The sequence below is a fragment of the Rhinoraja longicauda genome, chromosome 21, assembly GCF_053455715.1.
Source record: "Rhinoraja longicauda isolate Sanriku21f chromosome 21, sRhiLon1.1, whole genome shotgun sequence".
Classification (NCBI taxonomy): Eukaryota; Metazoa; Chordata; class Chondrichthyes; order Rajiformes; family Arhynchobatidae; genus Rhinoraja; species Rhinoraja longicauda.
In genome coordinates, this window is record NC_135973.1 from 30,107,486 (window position 1) to 30,121,806 (window position 14,321).

The 14,321-nt window shown below is 43.2% G+C and overlaps 1 protein-coding gene across 1 annotated transcript in view; it reads left to right on the plus strand.

The window, feature by feature from the left end:
* Positions 1-14,321, plus strand: part of ciita (class II, major histocompatibility complex, transactivator) — an 81,995-nt gene that overhangs the window by 61,120 nt on the left and 6,554 nt on the right. Inside the window, exons 14-18 of the mRNA XM_078417492.1 lie at positions 1,114-2,836; positions 6,822-7,001; positions 7,889-7,960; positions 8,596-8,676; positions 11,335-11,448. Coding sequence (XP_078273618.1) covers positions 1,114-2,836; positions 6,822-7,001; positions 7,889-7,960; positions 8,596-8,676; positions 11,335-11,448 — 2,170 coding nt within the window. The remainder of the gene's footprint in view (positions 1-1,113; positions 2,837-6,821; positions 7,002-7,888; positions 7,961-8,595; positions 8,677-11,334; positions 11,449-14,321) is intronic.

Here is a 14,321-nt window from a genome sequence, read left to right on the forward strand (position 1 = left end):
AAAGGAACAGAAGTATATCTGTGGGAAGGAACTGCAGATGCTGATTTACACCAAAGATAGACAACAAAATGCTGGAGTAACTCGGCGGGACAGGCAGCATCTCTGGAGAAAAGGAATGGGGATTTTTCGGGGGGGGGTGGGGAGTCCCTTCTTCAGACTGAGAGTCGGGGGAGAGGGAGACCAGAGAAATGGAAAGTGTAAAGTGTGAAAATGAAAGATCAAAGCAGACAATGTGGAATAGTTCATTGTTGGCTGAGGGGAAGGTGACAACGAGGCATGCAATCAGTAAAATTAATCAGGAGGACAGTTAAACTAGTCGAGAACTAGGGTTGGGGAGGGACAGAGAGGGAAAGCAAGGGTTACTTGAAGTTAGAAATTAATATTCATGTAAATGTGCAAAATCATAGTGCAAAGATTTTCAAATGTTCCTTTGTTGCTCAGCCCCATTCAGATGTACCAGCCTTTCACATACCCATGTCTTTGTCTTGTCTTTTAACCATTAAATAATATTTACTCTTTTTTTTAAACTAAAAATGTTAAATAATCCTGAGAAAATGCCCCAGTTCTTTTTGCTCATCAGACCTGAAAATATAGTTTTGCTTCAATGTTTTTATGGGAAAGTTTACCTTGTAATACTCACTAACAAGGTGGCAAATCTTTTACTCAATCAGCACCTCTACTCTGATCATCTGCATGACCAGTTCCTTTGATCTGCTCCCCCCTCCCCCCCACACACCCAACACCCTCCCCTCCACCAGCCAACAGTGATCATTTATCTAAACATCAGACTGGTCATCTTGTAGTCCTTTCTCTGAACAATCCCTTTCATATGGTGAAACTCTTCAGTCTTACAAACTCACTATTGCGCAATCTCTCCCATGTAGTCCCCCCGAGATGTAGTGCAAATTCCCAAGGGTTTCCCTACAGTTCTTTGGGAACTTCTTCCAAATCTGGAGTCAAATGTGGTCACCTGCAGCAAATTTGTGAAGCAGAATACAACCCTGTGATTAGCGCTTGTGATAATTCTGTGCCACCATTGCATTGATGGTGCCATATAATTACTATCTTCGGTGTAAATTAGCCACATAACGACTTCATCTTTTGTACCAACAGAAGACGTTGAAGCATGCATAGAAACGGTGAAGGAATACTTGAAGGACATGACCCAACACTCTTACATTTGCCATGAGCATGATGAAATGCTTCTTGAAGACATTTATGTGGAGGCCTGGATGGTAGAAGGTGAAGCTGAAACTAAATCTGAAAAAAACTCCACAAAGTGCTTGGACAAAGAATGCAGGATCTATGACATAGCGGAACGGGAAAGAAGAGCTGTCAACATGGACAATCTCTTTCACGTCTCAGGGAAACAACAGAACAAAACCAAAGTCATTGCACTGTTGGGGAGAGCAGGGATTGGTAAAAGTGTAATTGTCCAAAGGATCTGCCATGACTGGGTGAACGGCAGTTTTGGGCAGTTTGCATTTGTTTTCTGGTTTAAGTGCAGGACGCTTAACTTTTCGAAGCAGTACACGTTAAAGGATTTACTCTTCCAACCATTTCTTCCTTCGCTGAAGAACACAGACGATGTCTTTCAGTACTTGTGCCAAAGTCCACACAAGGTTTTGCTCATTTTTGACGACTTTGAAGATTTGAAAGATCACGACGGCCTCCTTCAGCCAACAGCTTGCAGCTCGGCAGAGAAAGCGTGCAGCGTCAAGCTGCTGCTCGCTGGCCTCCTCCAGAGAAAGCTGCTCGAGGGATGCACGCTGCTCTTTACAGCGAGACCCAAAGAGACCTTTAACCAGTACCTTGGCAGAGTGGACAAGATAGTTGAAGCACAGGGTTTCAGCCCCGCTCACGTGTGGGAGTTCCTGCATAGGTACTTTGAAGACTTGCCTGTGGTTGAAGAAGTGGTAACTTGTCTTCAGGTGCAACCATACATGCTGAGTCTTTGCCGGATTCCTTTATTGTGCAGGTTTATCTGTTTTATACTCAAAGGCCAGTGCCAACATGGAGATGCTCCCTTAGCCCTACCGCATACTCTCACTGATTTATTTCTGCACATTCTTCAGATCCTTCTATGCTCTGAAGTTCCAGGGACACCAGGCATCGTGGCCACGTGTAAGCACAGCCTCCTGGAGCTGAGCAAGCGAGCCTTCAGCGGAGTCCAGCGTCATGAATGCGTGTGCCCAGCCTCCAGCAGGTCAGCGGAAATGGCAAACTTCGCTCTGCGGCATGGGCTTCTGAGACCTTTCTTAAAGAGCAGTGAGGTGGAGGAGCAGCAATGTGGCAAAACCTTCCCCCATTCATCCCTGCAGAACTTCCTGGGAGCATTGTATTTATTGTTTTCAAATGAGATCAAATGTAAAGGCCTGACAACACTTATTTTGCTGCAGAACAAGAAAAGGAAATCTCAGGCGGATTGGTTGGACATTGTCCGCAGGTTTCTGGTTGGACTGGCATCTCGGGAAGGGGACGCCTTTCTGGCCGGTCTCTCTGGCCACTCAAATGCAAATGTTAAAGGCAAGAAGCACAAGTGCCTGTGGAAGTACTTGTCCGAGCTCGAAGTTGGCTCGCTCAGTGCCAGCAAATTGCTGGAGCTCTGTCATTGTGTGTACGAAGCACAGAGTGTAGAACTCACTGCACAAGTGGCTGCAAAACTCAGCGAGAAGGTGTCCTGCAGAGGTACACGACTGACTCCACCGGACATTTTTGTGTTGCTGTATGTGATGCAGAGGGCCCCAGGTAACTTTGCTGTTGACCTGAGGGATACGAGCATTGACCTGCAAGGGATCAAGCAGTTTATTGAGTTGAAGAACGTGACCTCCTTTAGGTATGTGAGTGGATTCCCGAATGCAAATTGAATTTAGTCTCGTTTAGACTTTGTGCTTCTCTGCTGTATTTTATTTCTCATTCTCCTGACAATTTACCCATGGCTTTTTGAAACCATCTTCAAACCTGTGCATTGAGATTTCATCCCTTCTGTAATTTCGTCTTCACCTTGTTCTAATTTTCACTGTTCCCAAGAGAGAAATTGAGTTAATGTTTTAGGTAGATGATCTTTTGCAAGGTCGTTGACCACTCTCTCCACAAATGTTGCCTGACCGGTCAAGTATTTCTAGCATGTTCTGTTTTATGTCTAATTCCCAGTGGCACAGCTGGTAGCGCCAACGCCTCACAGCGCCAGAGACCCAAGTTTGATCCTGACCTCGAGTGCTCTCTGTGTGGAGTTTGCACGTTCCCCCTGTGCATGTGAATTTCCTCCGGGTGCTCTGGTTTCTTCCCACATACCAAAGAAGACTGGGTTTGTAGGTCAATTGGCCTCTGTAAATTGTTCTTAGTGTGTAGCAGTGAATGCAAGAGTGGGATAACATGGCAATAGTGAGAATGGGTGATCGACGGGAGGTGTAAACACGGTGGGCCAAAGGGTCTGTTTCCATGCAGTATCTTGCAATCAACGTTGGAGATTTTGTTTTACTGTTAACTTGCTGTTTCTAAACTGCTTTTTTAACAGTGACCACCATATGTTACATATGGGCAGCCTGCTACCATCCTGCAATTGTTTGTTAAATAATACATTGCTTTATTTGTTACTGAACGTTTTACTTTCGAGTTACAGTGTGGAAACATTGGACCCACTGAGTCCACGCCAACCGGCGATCACTCATATATCAACATAGATACATAGACAATAGGTGCAGGAGTAGGCCATTCGACCTTTTGAGCCAGCACTGCCATTCAATGTGATCATGGCTGATCATCCACAATCAGTAGCCCGTTCCTGCCTTCTTCCCATACCCCTTGATTCCACTAGCCCGAAGAGCTCTATCTAGCTCTCTTTTGAATGCATCCAGTGAATCAGCCTCCACTGCCTTCTGAGGCAGAGAATTCCACAAATTCACAACTCTCGATGTGAAAACGTTTTTCCTCATCTCAGTTCTAAATGGCCTACCCCTTATTTCTAAACTGTGGCCCCTGGTTGTGGACATCCCCAACTTTGGGACCATGTTTCCTGCATCTAGCGTGTCCAATCCCTTAAACATTTTATATGTTTCTACAAGATCCCCTCTCATCTTTCCAAATTCCAGTGTGTACAAGCCCAGTTGCTTCATTCTTTCATCATATGAAAGTTCTGCCACCCCAGGAATTAACCTCGTGACCCTCAATAGTAAGAATGTCCTTCCTCAAATTTGGAGACCAAAACTGCACACAGTACTCCAGGTGTGGTCTCACCAGGGCCCTGTACAACTGTGGAAGGGCCACTTTGCTCCTATACTCAACAACATTGGGTCTGTTGTTGCATCTTCCTCCCCTTTAAGTTACAACTCAAAATATTGGCCAAAGGCTAGTCTTGATGTGGCACAGCATCAATTTTAGTTTGATGGTCACTCCTGTAAACCATTTAGGATGTTTCATTACATGAAAGTTATTATTTAAATGCAGGTTTTCTCTGCTGTTAGTGTTAGCTGTGCCTCAGTTGCCAGTGCTGTTGCGTCTTAAGTTTGAAAGTTGTGGAGTGTAAGGGGCCTGTCCCACTTAGACGTATTTGTAGGCGACTGCCAGCGACTGCAATAGTTGTAGCAGTTCGCCGAAAAACTGGCGACTGGACCCCCCCCTAATGACAATGTCTACGACAAGCCACAACAACCTACCATCTAGTCGACGGCAAGCTATCGACAACCGGCGACCCAATCATCGCGACTTAGGACGTCCACCTACGACCGCACATACGACAAGCTACGACTGTGTCGGCGACAACAGAAGACAATTCATGTCCTTTTGACGCCGGTACCTGTCGCCGGTTGACATAGGTAGTCGCCAATGGAATTCAACGAAGTCAGCACCGGCGACAACCTACGTCACCTGGTGACAACCTATGACAGCGCCTACATCAGGAGACGTCAAGCTAAGATCATTGGTGTCAAACCAACAGTTGCCGAAATTTTTTAAACATTTCAAAATCCAGCGGCGACCAGAAAGACTCTTTGGAGACGACTCACGACCGTGTGGCGACAGCCTTGTCGCCTGTAGTCGCCTAAAAAATCGCCTAATTGGGTCAGGGGTTTAAGCCATGGACAGAGATTTGTGTGTGAGATCTTTAGTCCTCAGAACAGTGCTGAGGATATCTGGCACTGCTGGAGTTGCTGTCGTACTGCCATAAGATTCGGCACGGTGGCGCAGCGGTAGAGTTGCTGCCTTACAGCGAATGCAGCGCCGGAGACTCAGGTTCGATCCTGACTACGGGTGCTGTACTGTACGGAGTTTGTACGTTCTCCCCGTGACCTGCATGGGTTTTCTCCGAGATCTTCGGTTTCCTCCCACACTCCAAAGACGTACAGGTTTGTAGGTTAATTGGCTGGGCAAATGTAAAAATTGTCCCTAGTGGGTGCAGGATAGTGTTAGTGTGCTGGGATCGCTGGGCGGCGCGGACCCGGTGGGCCGAAGGGCCTGTTTCTGCGCTGTATCTCTAAAGTATCTCTAAAGATTCTGTCATACTGCCATAAAGAAGGTGGAGAAGTTAGTTCAGTATTTTGGTCAATATTTATTTCTTAATTCACGGGAAACACAATCTGCCAGTTACCACATTGCAGGTTGAAAATCATCTGTATTATCTTCCACATTACAACGGTGGCGATAGTTCAAAACGTTTAATTGGCTGTAAAATGCTTTGTTGTGACTCCTGAAAGGGACTCGAGAGACATATGCTTGATATGTGGGAAGGAACTGCAGATGCTGGTTTATACCGAAGATAGGCACATAATGCTGGAGTAACTTAGCGGGACAGGAAGCATCTCTGGAGAGAAGGATTGGGTGACATTTCGGGTCTGAAGAAGGGTCTCGACCCGTAGAGTCACCCATTCCTTCTCTCCAGAGATACTGCCTGTCCCGCTGAGTTACTCCAGCATTTTGTGTCTATCTTATTAAGTGGTGGTTTGTATGTAATCACTAGTCTAATTTGTTCTGTGGACAATTATGGCATTGGTTTGACATAATGTTGGCTCGTGTCTTCATAGCATGTGAGAACCTGAGACAGATAGATCCGTTTATGTGGATTATACTTAAACGTCTGGCACATTGTATATTTCACTCTGAAGGACATATAGCAGCCAGGCACAAATTGATCAATTAGTGGCGCAATTGTAGAGTTGCTGCCTTGCAGCGGCAGAGAATTGGGTTTGATCTTGACTAGGGGTGCTGTCTGTACAGAGTTTGCACATTCTCTCTGTAACCATGTAGGTTTTCCCCAGATACTCCGGTTTCCTCCCACATTCCAAAGACGTGCAGGTTGGTAGGCTAATAGGCTTCTGTGAGTTGTCCTAGTGTGTAGGATAGAACTAGTGTATGGGTGATCATTGGCCAACACGGTTTCGGTGGCACAAAGGGCCTGTTTCCACGCTGTATCTCTAAACTAAACTTAACAATAGCAGCTCAAACGTCACTGCACAGTGTAGGGTTTTTTTCCGAATGTCTTGCAAAGGTCAGGATGGAGGAAATAGGAGCAGAATAAAGCCATCAGCCCTCTTGGAACCTGCTCCGCCATTCAATAAGACCAAGGCTGACCTGATCAATGCTTCAATGCTATTTTACTGCCAAATCCCGATAATCCCTAATTTCCCAGTAGTCCAAAGCTTTACATGTTATTGACACAATGGTTAATGAATCTTTCCTATCTTGTCCTGCTCTTTAACATGAACTGAATGGCTTACCCAGGATGAAAGCCAATTGTGTGTACACTGCAAAATGAAATCCTAGTTTGCATTTATGTATTTCTGTATAACATTTCCTGACTCTTTCGTTTTGGTGATTTTCCTCTGCAGAGTGTCAGTTTGTGATGCATTAAAGCTTTGGGAGCATTTGGAACAAGTGGAACTACACGAGCTGCTTCATCTGTCCCTTGTCAAGTTTTCTGTCAATCCTTTTGAAGTCAGGAGTTTGAAAGACATTAACGATCTTGATTTGCTGGTGCAGATTCACAAAGAAAGTCGATTCCTTTCAAGGTGAGTTGACGCCTCTCTCACTGAATTTCTCTCAGTAAGTATGAGTTTTAACCCCCTTCATGCTCCCACTTCATTAAGTAGTGCACCTGATTGCCATGATGCGATTTCCAATTGATTAATCGAATGGCGGAATGAATCTAAAGGGCTGAATGATCTACAATATATTCCCTTACTATTTGGAAAGTTGTTCTATCCAGCTGCCCTATGGGATGGCACAGTGGCTCAGCTGGTAGAGCTGCTACCTCACTGATCCAGAGACCTGGGTTCGATCCTGACCTTGGGTGCTGTCTGTATGGAATGTGAACATTTTCCCTGTGATCGCATGGTTTCCTCAGGGTTCCTCCTACATCACGATGTATGGGCTTATCCATCAGTCGGCCTCGGTAAATTGCCTCTAGTGGTGGGGAGTGGAATAACATGGAATTTGGGTGATTGGTGGTCGGTGTGGACTCACTGGGCCAAAGAGCCTGTATCAATTCATTCAAACCATCCTTTTTTGTGTGTATTTGTTCAGTTTAATTTGCCACATGCACCGAGGTACAGTGAAAAACGTTTGCGTGCTAACCAGTCAGCAGAAAGACAATACATGATTACGATCGAGCCATTTAAGGTGCATAGCTGATACATGATAAGGGAATAACGTTTAGTGCAAGGTAAAGCCAGCAACATCCGATCAAGGATAGTCCGAGGGTCACCAAAGACCAAATCTCGGGCTGTGATACCTGTTTTGAAGCGTGAATATTTGTATTTGAAGTTTGTAGATATCTTCTTTCAGGGGCATTTTTTGTTAAAGAGGGTGAATGCTGGATCAAACGGGCATCACTGTGGATTTGAAAAAGGACAATAAAGACATTTCATCTTTTCGTTCTTACTTTTACTTGGAACAGCGCCCGGAACACATCAGGGAATGAACTCCAAGGATTACCTGCTGTGAGGAATCTTCAAGAGCTAGTATTTGCGTAAGTGATGACTTGTAATGTCAAGCCCTGATTAATTTATGTATGAGTAGCTTCTCACTAGGATATTATAATCAAGTTGTAGGTAAAACTCATGGAGGTTTAGTGACAGTATCAAAGGACTCTATTGAATCCCACATTACTGACAGTGCCTGGAACTGTGGTTCATTAGCCATTCTTGAATGCTGAAGCGAAGGTTTTGAAGAAATCCGAAAGCACAGCCACTCTGCAGATGTCCCTTGCTCCTCTTTAGCAATAATTATAAGTAACATGGAGGAAAGTTAAATGTTGAATTTCATAACAAGGTTGAATGTAAATATGATGCAATTGAAGCCAACATTCTAACTCTGTTGAGTGAATGCTACCGTTTGGACCTGCATTTATTTTAAGAGTGTGGAATTGGGCTCATGATATTGTTAGGGGCTTGCGTAGATTTGGCATAATTTATTCCTGTCTCTATTTCTTGCCTATTTATAAAGAAAGGAATCTCAGTAGCTGTTAAAATAGTTTTCTCAACTTGCTTGTCTATCATCAATGATTATTAATTTCCTTTGCTTTACGCGGTTACAATTAAGCTAAATGAATCTCTTAACTATTGGATGTCCAAAAATGAAATACAATTTAACTTAATCACGCAGCCTTGGCCCCGTGAATGGACCGCAGGGGTTTCGGAAACTCACAAAGATTCTACCATCACTGGTATTTCTGAAATATTTAGAGTGAGTATAATTTTGAAATGTCTTGTTCTGTCACTACTTTATTTTGACAGATATTCCCATGTCTTTATTTTATGTTATACATCAGTTTTATTTAATTTACTTAATGCAAATCCATTGACAAATCAATTCCATTTGCCAAATTTGTTTTATAAAAATTACAACACATGTCAGACTGAAAACATGACTTCATTAATCACCAGAGACCTGTGTTGTGTTTAACAGAAATGTCCTTTATGAGTTCAGTTTAATACTCGACTGATGATGAAAATGCACTGTCACAGATGAGTAAATCAAATCATTGTATCTGGTTACCAAATTGGGACAATTGAAGATAGATTTCTTAATTTCACGATGAAATGTATCTTGTATAAACAACACCTCTATATTATAGACTACATTAAATTGATAGAGTTTTTTGAGGAGGTAACAAAGGTTGGGTGGGTGTTGTTGTAATGGATTTTAGTAAGGCATTTGATAAAGTCGCCCATGGTAGGCTGATCCATAAGTTTATAAAGCATGGGATAAATAATTACTTAGTTGTCTGAATTTGGAACTGGCTTATTGATAGAAAACAGAGGTTCGATGGAAGGGCAATAGTGAGGCTGAGGACTTTGACTAGTGGAGTTCTGCAGGGATATGTACTGGGATACTGCTGCTGTTTGTAATATATATATATATATATTTTATATATATGGGCGGCACGGTAGCGCAGCGGTAGAATTGCTGCTTTACAGCGAATGCAGCGCCGGAGACTCAGGTTCGATCCTGACTATGGGTGCTGTACTGTAAGGAGTTTGTACGTTCTCCCCGTGACCTGCGTGGGTTTTCTCCGAGATCTTCGGTTTCCTCCCACACTCCAAAGACGTACAGGTATGTAGGTTAATTGGCTGGGTAAATGTAAAAATTGTCCCTAGTGGGTGTAGGATAGTGTTAATGTACGGGGATCACTGGGCGGCACGGACTTGGAGGGCCGAAAAGGCCTGTTTCCGGCTGTATATATATGATGATGATGATGATATATTTTATATATATATATATATATATATATTTTATATATATAAAATATATATATATATGACTTGGACGTAAATGTACAGGAAGAAACTGCAGATGCTGGTTTAAACCGATGAAAGACACAAAAAGCAAGAGTAACTCAGCGAGTCAGACAGCATTTCTGAAGAAAAGGAATAGGTGACATTTCGGGTCAAGACCCTTCTTGAGACCCAAAAGTCTGTAGAAATTCTTCAATTACTCTGAAGAAGGGTCTTGACCCGAAATGTCACCTATCCGTTTTCTCCAGAGATGCTGTCTGATGCGCTGAGTTACTCCAGCTCTTTGTGTCTATGGACGTAAATGTAGACGGGTTGGTTAGTACGTTTGCAGATGTCACTAAGATTCCTGGGGTCGTGGACCATGAAAGTAGATGTCAAAGTGTGCAGCAGGATATAAATCAGCTACAGAAATGGCCGGAGAAATGGCAGATGGAGTTTATTGTGAGCAAGTGTGAGGCGTTGCACTTTGGGAGGTTGAATGTAAGAGGAAATTATACAAATAATGGCATGAGCCTTAACTATTGATGTACAGAGGGATCTTGGGGTTTAAGTCTGCAACTCCCTGTGAATGAAAGTGGCAACACAAGTATATAGAATGGTAAAGAAAGCATATGGTATGCTTATTTTCATAGGTCAGGACATTGAGTATAAGAGTCAGGAAGACATGATACAGCTTTGTAGGATTTTCGTTAGACCACTTTTGGAGTATTGTGTGCCGTTCTGGCCATCCCATTACGCGACAAATGTGGAGGCTTTGGAAAGATTGCAGAGGAAGTTTACCTGGATTAGTGGGTATTAGCTCCAGGGAGAGGTTGGACAGACTTGGATTGTTTTCTCCGGGATGGTAGGAAGACCTAATAGAAGTATATAAAATTATGAGAGGCATAGATAGGGTAGACTGTGAGACTCTTTTCCCCAGGATGAAAAAAATCAAATACTAGAGAACATAGCTTTAATGTGAGAGGGCAAAGTTTAAAGGAGATGTGCGGGCAAGTTTTTGACATAGAGGGTGGTGAATACCTCAAACATGCTGCCGGGAGTAGTGTTTGACGTAGATACATTAGTGGCATTTAAAATACTTTGGATTGGCATATGGATATACAGGGAATGGAGTTTTCGTACATTAGTATTGATCTTGGCATGATGTTCAGCACAGACATTGTGGGGTGAAGTATCTGTGTGCACTGCGGATTGTGAAAACAATGTTTAGAAGTTCATTTGTTTGGAGAATTATATGCTCAAATACAGCTGCCTACCACATACATTCATACATTATGAGTGCATTATATTTATTAAGATACATTGCCTTTGTTCATGTCCACAGATATAACGTGTATTCTGGTTTAATATTAGCAGTCTTTCAAACATAGTAATTCTGCACAGATGTTTGGATCATCAATATTCTTATAACTTATTTTTAATTATTTCAAGTAATAACAAGTAGAAGGGAAAAAACTGCTGAAGTGCAGGGCAAATTCACAATCTCGATTGCACTACTGTAGAACAGACCATTCTAGTTGAACAGCTTTTAAAAAATATACTAAATTTTCTTTAATTACTGAAAAGGCACATTTTCATTTGAAATTGTCTGCTACTTTTTTTACAGTCTTGAAGGACCAAGTTCACAGAAAGATCAAATGAGTGAAAATAAAATAGGAGATGAAGGAGCGGAGAGTTTGGCAGAGGTGCTGCCTAACTTAACCTCACTCGAAAAATTGATGTGAGTAACAAATTTAATCGGAACATATATCTATCTATCTAATATGCATATGTATGTGTGTGTTGTGCATTTTTCATATCCTTATGCTTTAGGTATATTTATTTGTAGATGAATGTATCTGCAGGTGAAGCTGTGAGAATGACTTTATTGGTCCCATGTAAAATACCATGACCCAACTCATGTTATGTTGCACATTCCCACCCCAAACTGACTCCACTGACAGCACTGATCTCCTTAATGGTTTAATGATCAGTCCAAGTGCCTGCTTTGCAGTTACTCTCATTTGCTGCTTCTTACCAGAGTGTGAGGAGGGGTGGGGGGGGGGAGATATTGCTTAGTTACCTAAAATTAGAGAATTCGATGTTCATACCATAGGGTTGTAAGCTACCCAAGCAGAATATGAGGTGCTGTTCCTCCAGTTCGCATGTGGCTTCACTCGGGCAGTGAGGGAGGCCCATGACAGCGAGGCTAGTATGGGAAGAAGAGCTAAAATTGTTAGCAACCAGGAATCCAGTAGGCTTGGTGAACCTAGGGCTAGTGTTCGCCAAAACGGTTGCTGAGTCTACACTTGGGCCATATACACGTCACATTCTGTGTTTGAAAAAAATTTGACCTTGAGGTCCCTTTAACGTCCTTCTCCTCTCACATTAAACCCACAAATTGCCATCCTCTATTATAACTCAAAACATTTCAGAACTGATGACATCCACGTTAATCTTTTTTTGCAGTAGAGATGGCACTAAGAACATTTGAACACAGTAGGAAACCAGCATAAATTGAAAAAAACATTACATCCCGAACCACCTGCCCCATTAAGCCTTATGAGTGGCAGAGTCCACACATCCCTAATTGTCTCATCAACCAACACAGAATTCACAGAACTAGAGTGGAAGCAAATCCCCCTTGATCCCATGAACTGCCTAAGAAGGTGAAAATCTGAGGTTCCATCAGGTATGAAATCTGAGGTTCCATCAGGCAACATCTACATTAAGACATTAACATCTTGAGAGAGCACAGGTTTGATCAAACACTCTGACATATATCTGGATTATAAATGAATGGAGGGATATGGATCATGTGCAGGTAGATGAGAGTAGTTTATCCTGACAACATGTTCGGTATAGACAAGGCCTGTTTCTGAGTTGTACGATTCTACATTCTGTTATAAACCTTTCTGCCATGGTACCTGGCGTTGTAGTTAAATGTATCACGTGTTACTATGAGTCAGAAATGCAGAGGACATGTTGCTGGGATTTAAAGGAGCGGCGGAATGAAACAAAGCGTTTATGTTCAGTGTCCTTGAAGTGTGTGAATTATATTTGGATCACCATCTGACATTGGTGATGCGGATGAACTAGTAATTGTTTAGTTCTGCTTTTGAAGCAGTTGTGGCGTTTAACAAAGCAAATTAATAACTAATGCAATTCCTTGTATTATTTCTTTCACATCTTCTTCCATCCTTGATCTTCCTGTTATCTCTGCCCCTGTCTGTCTTTTCGTCTTTTTTGGTACTTTTAATGTGTTTTAAAAGTATGTGTTATTGTTCTCTGGTTTGTTTTATGTGGAGGGTGAGGGAGGAGGTCGGGGGAAACTTTTTTTCAATCTCTTACCTTGCCGGAGATGCAATTGTTTTCCGGATCGTATCTCGGGTTGCTCTGCGGCCGAACATCATGGAGCTGACGGCCTTGCTCGAGACTGACTTTGAGCCCCACCGCGGGGCCGTGGACTTACCATCGCAGCCTGTGATCCCTTGCCTGGGATCGACGCTCCAACTGCGGCCTGCGGATTTCAACATTGAGGAGCTTGCAGTCTCGGGTAGAGACTGATGTTGGGAAGCTGCAGGAGTTTCGACCAGCCCCGACCCGTGGTCTGATCGGGGTAGCTGAGATCCCCCCGATGCTCGAGTTTGATCGCCCCGACGCAGAGGGCCTGACCGCTGGCTGCGGGAGCCAAGATCACCCCGACAACAGAAGGCTCGACGCCCCTGACCGCGGGAGAACAAAGAAGGGAAGAGATTGAACTTTTTTTTTTGCTTTCCATCACAGTGTGGAATGTGGAGGAGTCACTGTGGTGACAATAGACAATAGGTGCAGGAGTAGGCCATTCGGCCCTTCGAGCCTGTACGCACCGCCATTCAATGTGATCATTGCTGATCATTCTCAATCAGTATCCCGTTCCTGCTTTCTCCCCATACCCACTGACTCCGCTATCCTTAAGATCTCTATCTAGATCTCTCTTGAATGTATTTAGAGAATTGGCCTCCACTGCTTCTGAGGCAGAGAATTCCACAGATTCACAACTCTCTGACTGAAAAAGTTTTTCCTCATCTCTGTTCTAAATGGCCTACTCCTTATTCTTAAACTGTGGCCCCTGGTTCTGGACTCCCCCAACATTGGGAACATGTTTCCTGCCTCTAACGTGTCCAACCCCTTAATAATCCTTAATGGATGTTTATGTTAAATTTGTATTTGGTGTGTCTTGTTGCTTTTTATTGGTATGACTGTATGGCAAATCAAATTCCTCGTATTTTGCAAAACATACTTGGCTAATAAAGTATGATTATGATTATTTTCCACTCTCCCCATCTCCCCCTCCATTTTCTCCCTTCTCCTGCCCTCTCTCCCCTGCCCCCCTCCCTCCCTCCCTTCAGATGATGAAATAGTGGGAGGCTTGCAGTTGTCAGAGACTTCCCAGTAAATGGTCAGCCAGAGTTGACAGTCTGAATTATAGCAAATCAACTGAACGCTTGCCCATTTCTATTCTGCGACAAAATAATGTATCTTGGATGTATGTGTTCACCTGGTATCAAGTTTCTGTAGGATGCAACAGCACTGAAATGGTGTTCATGAGCAACTTTTTATATAGAAGGTTCA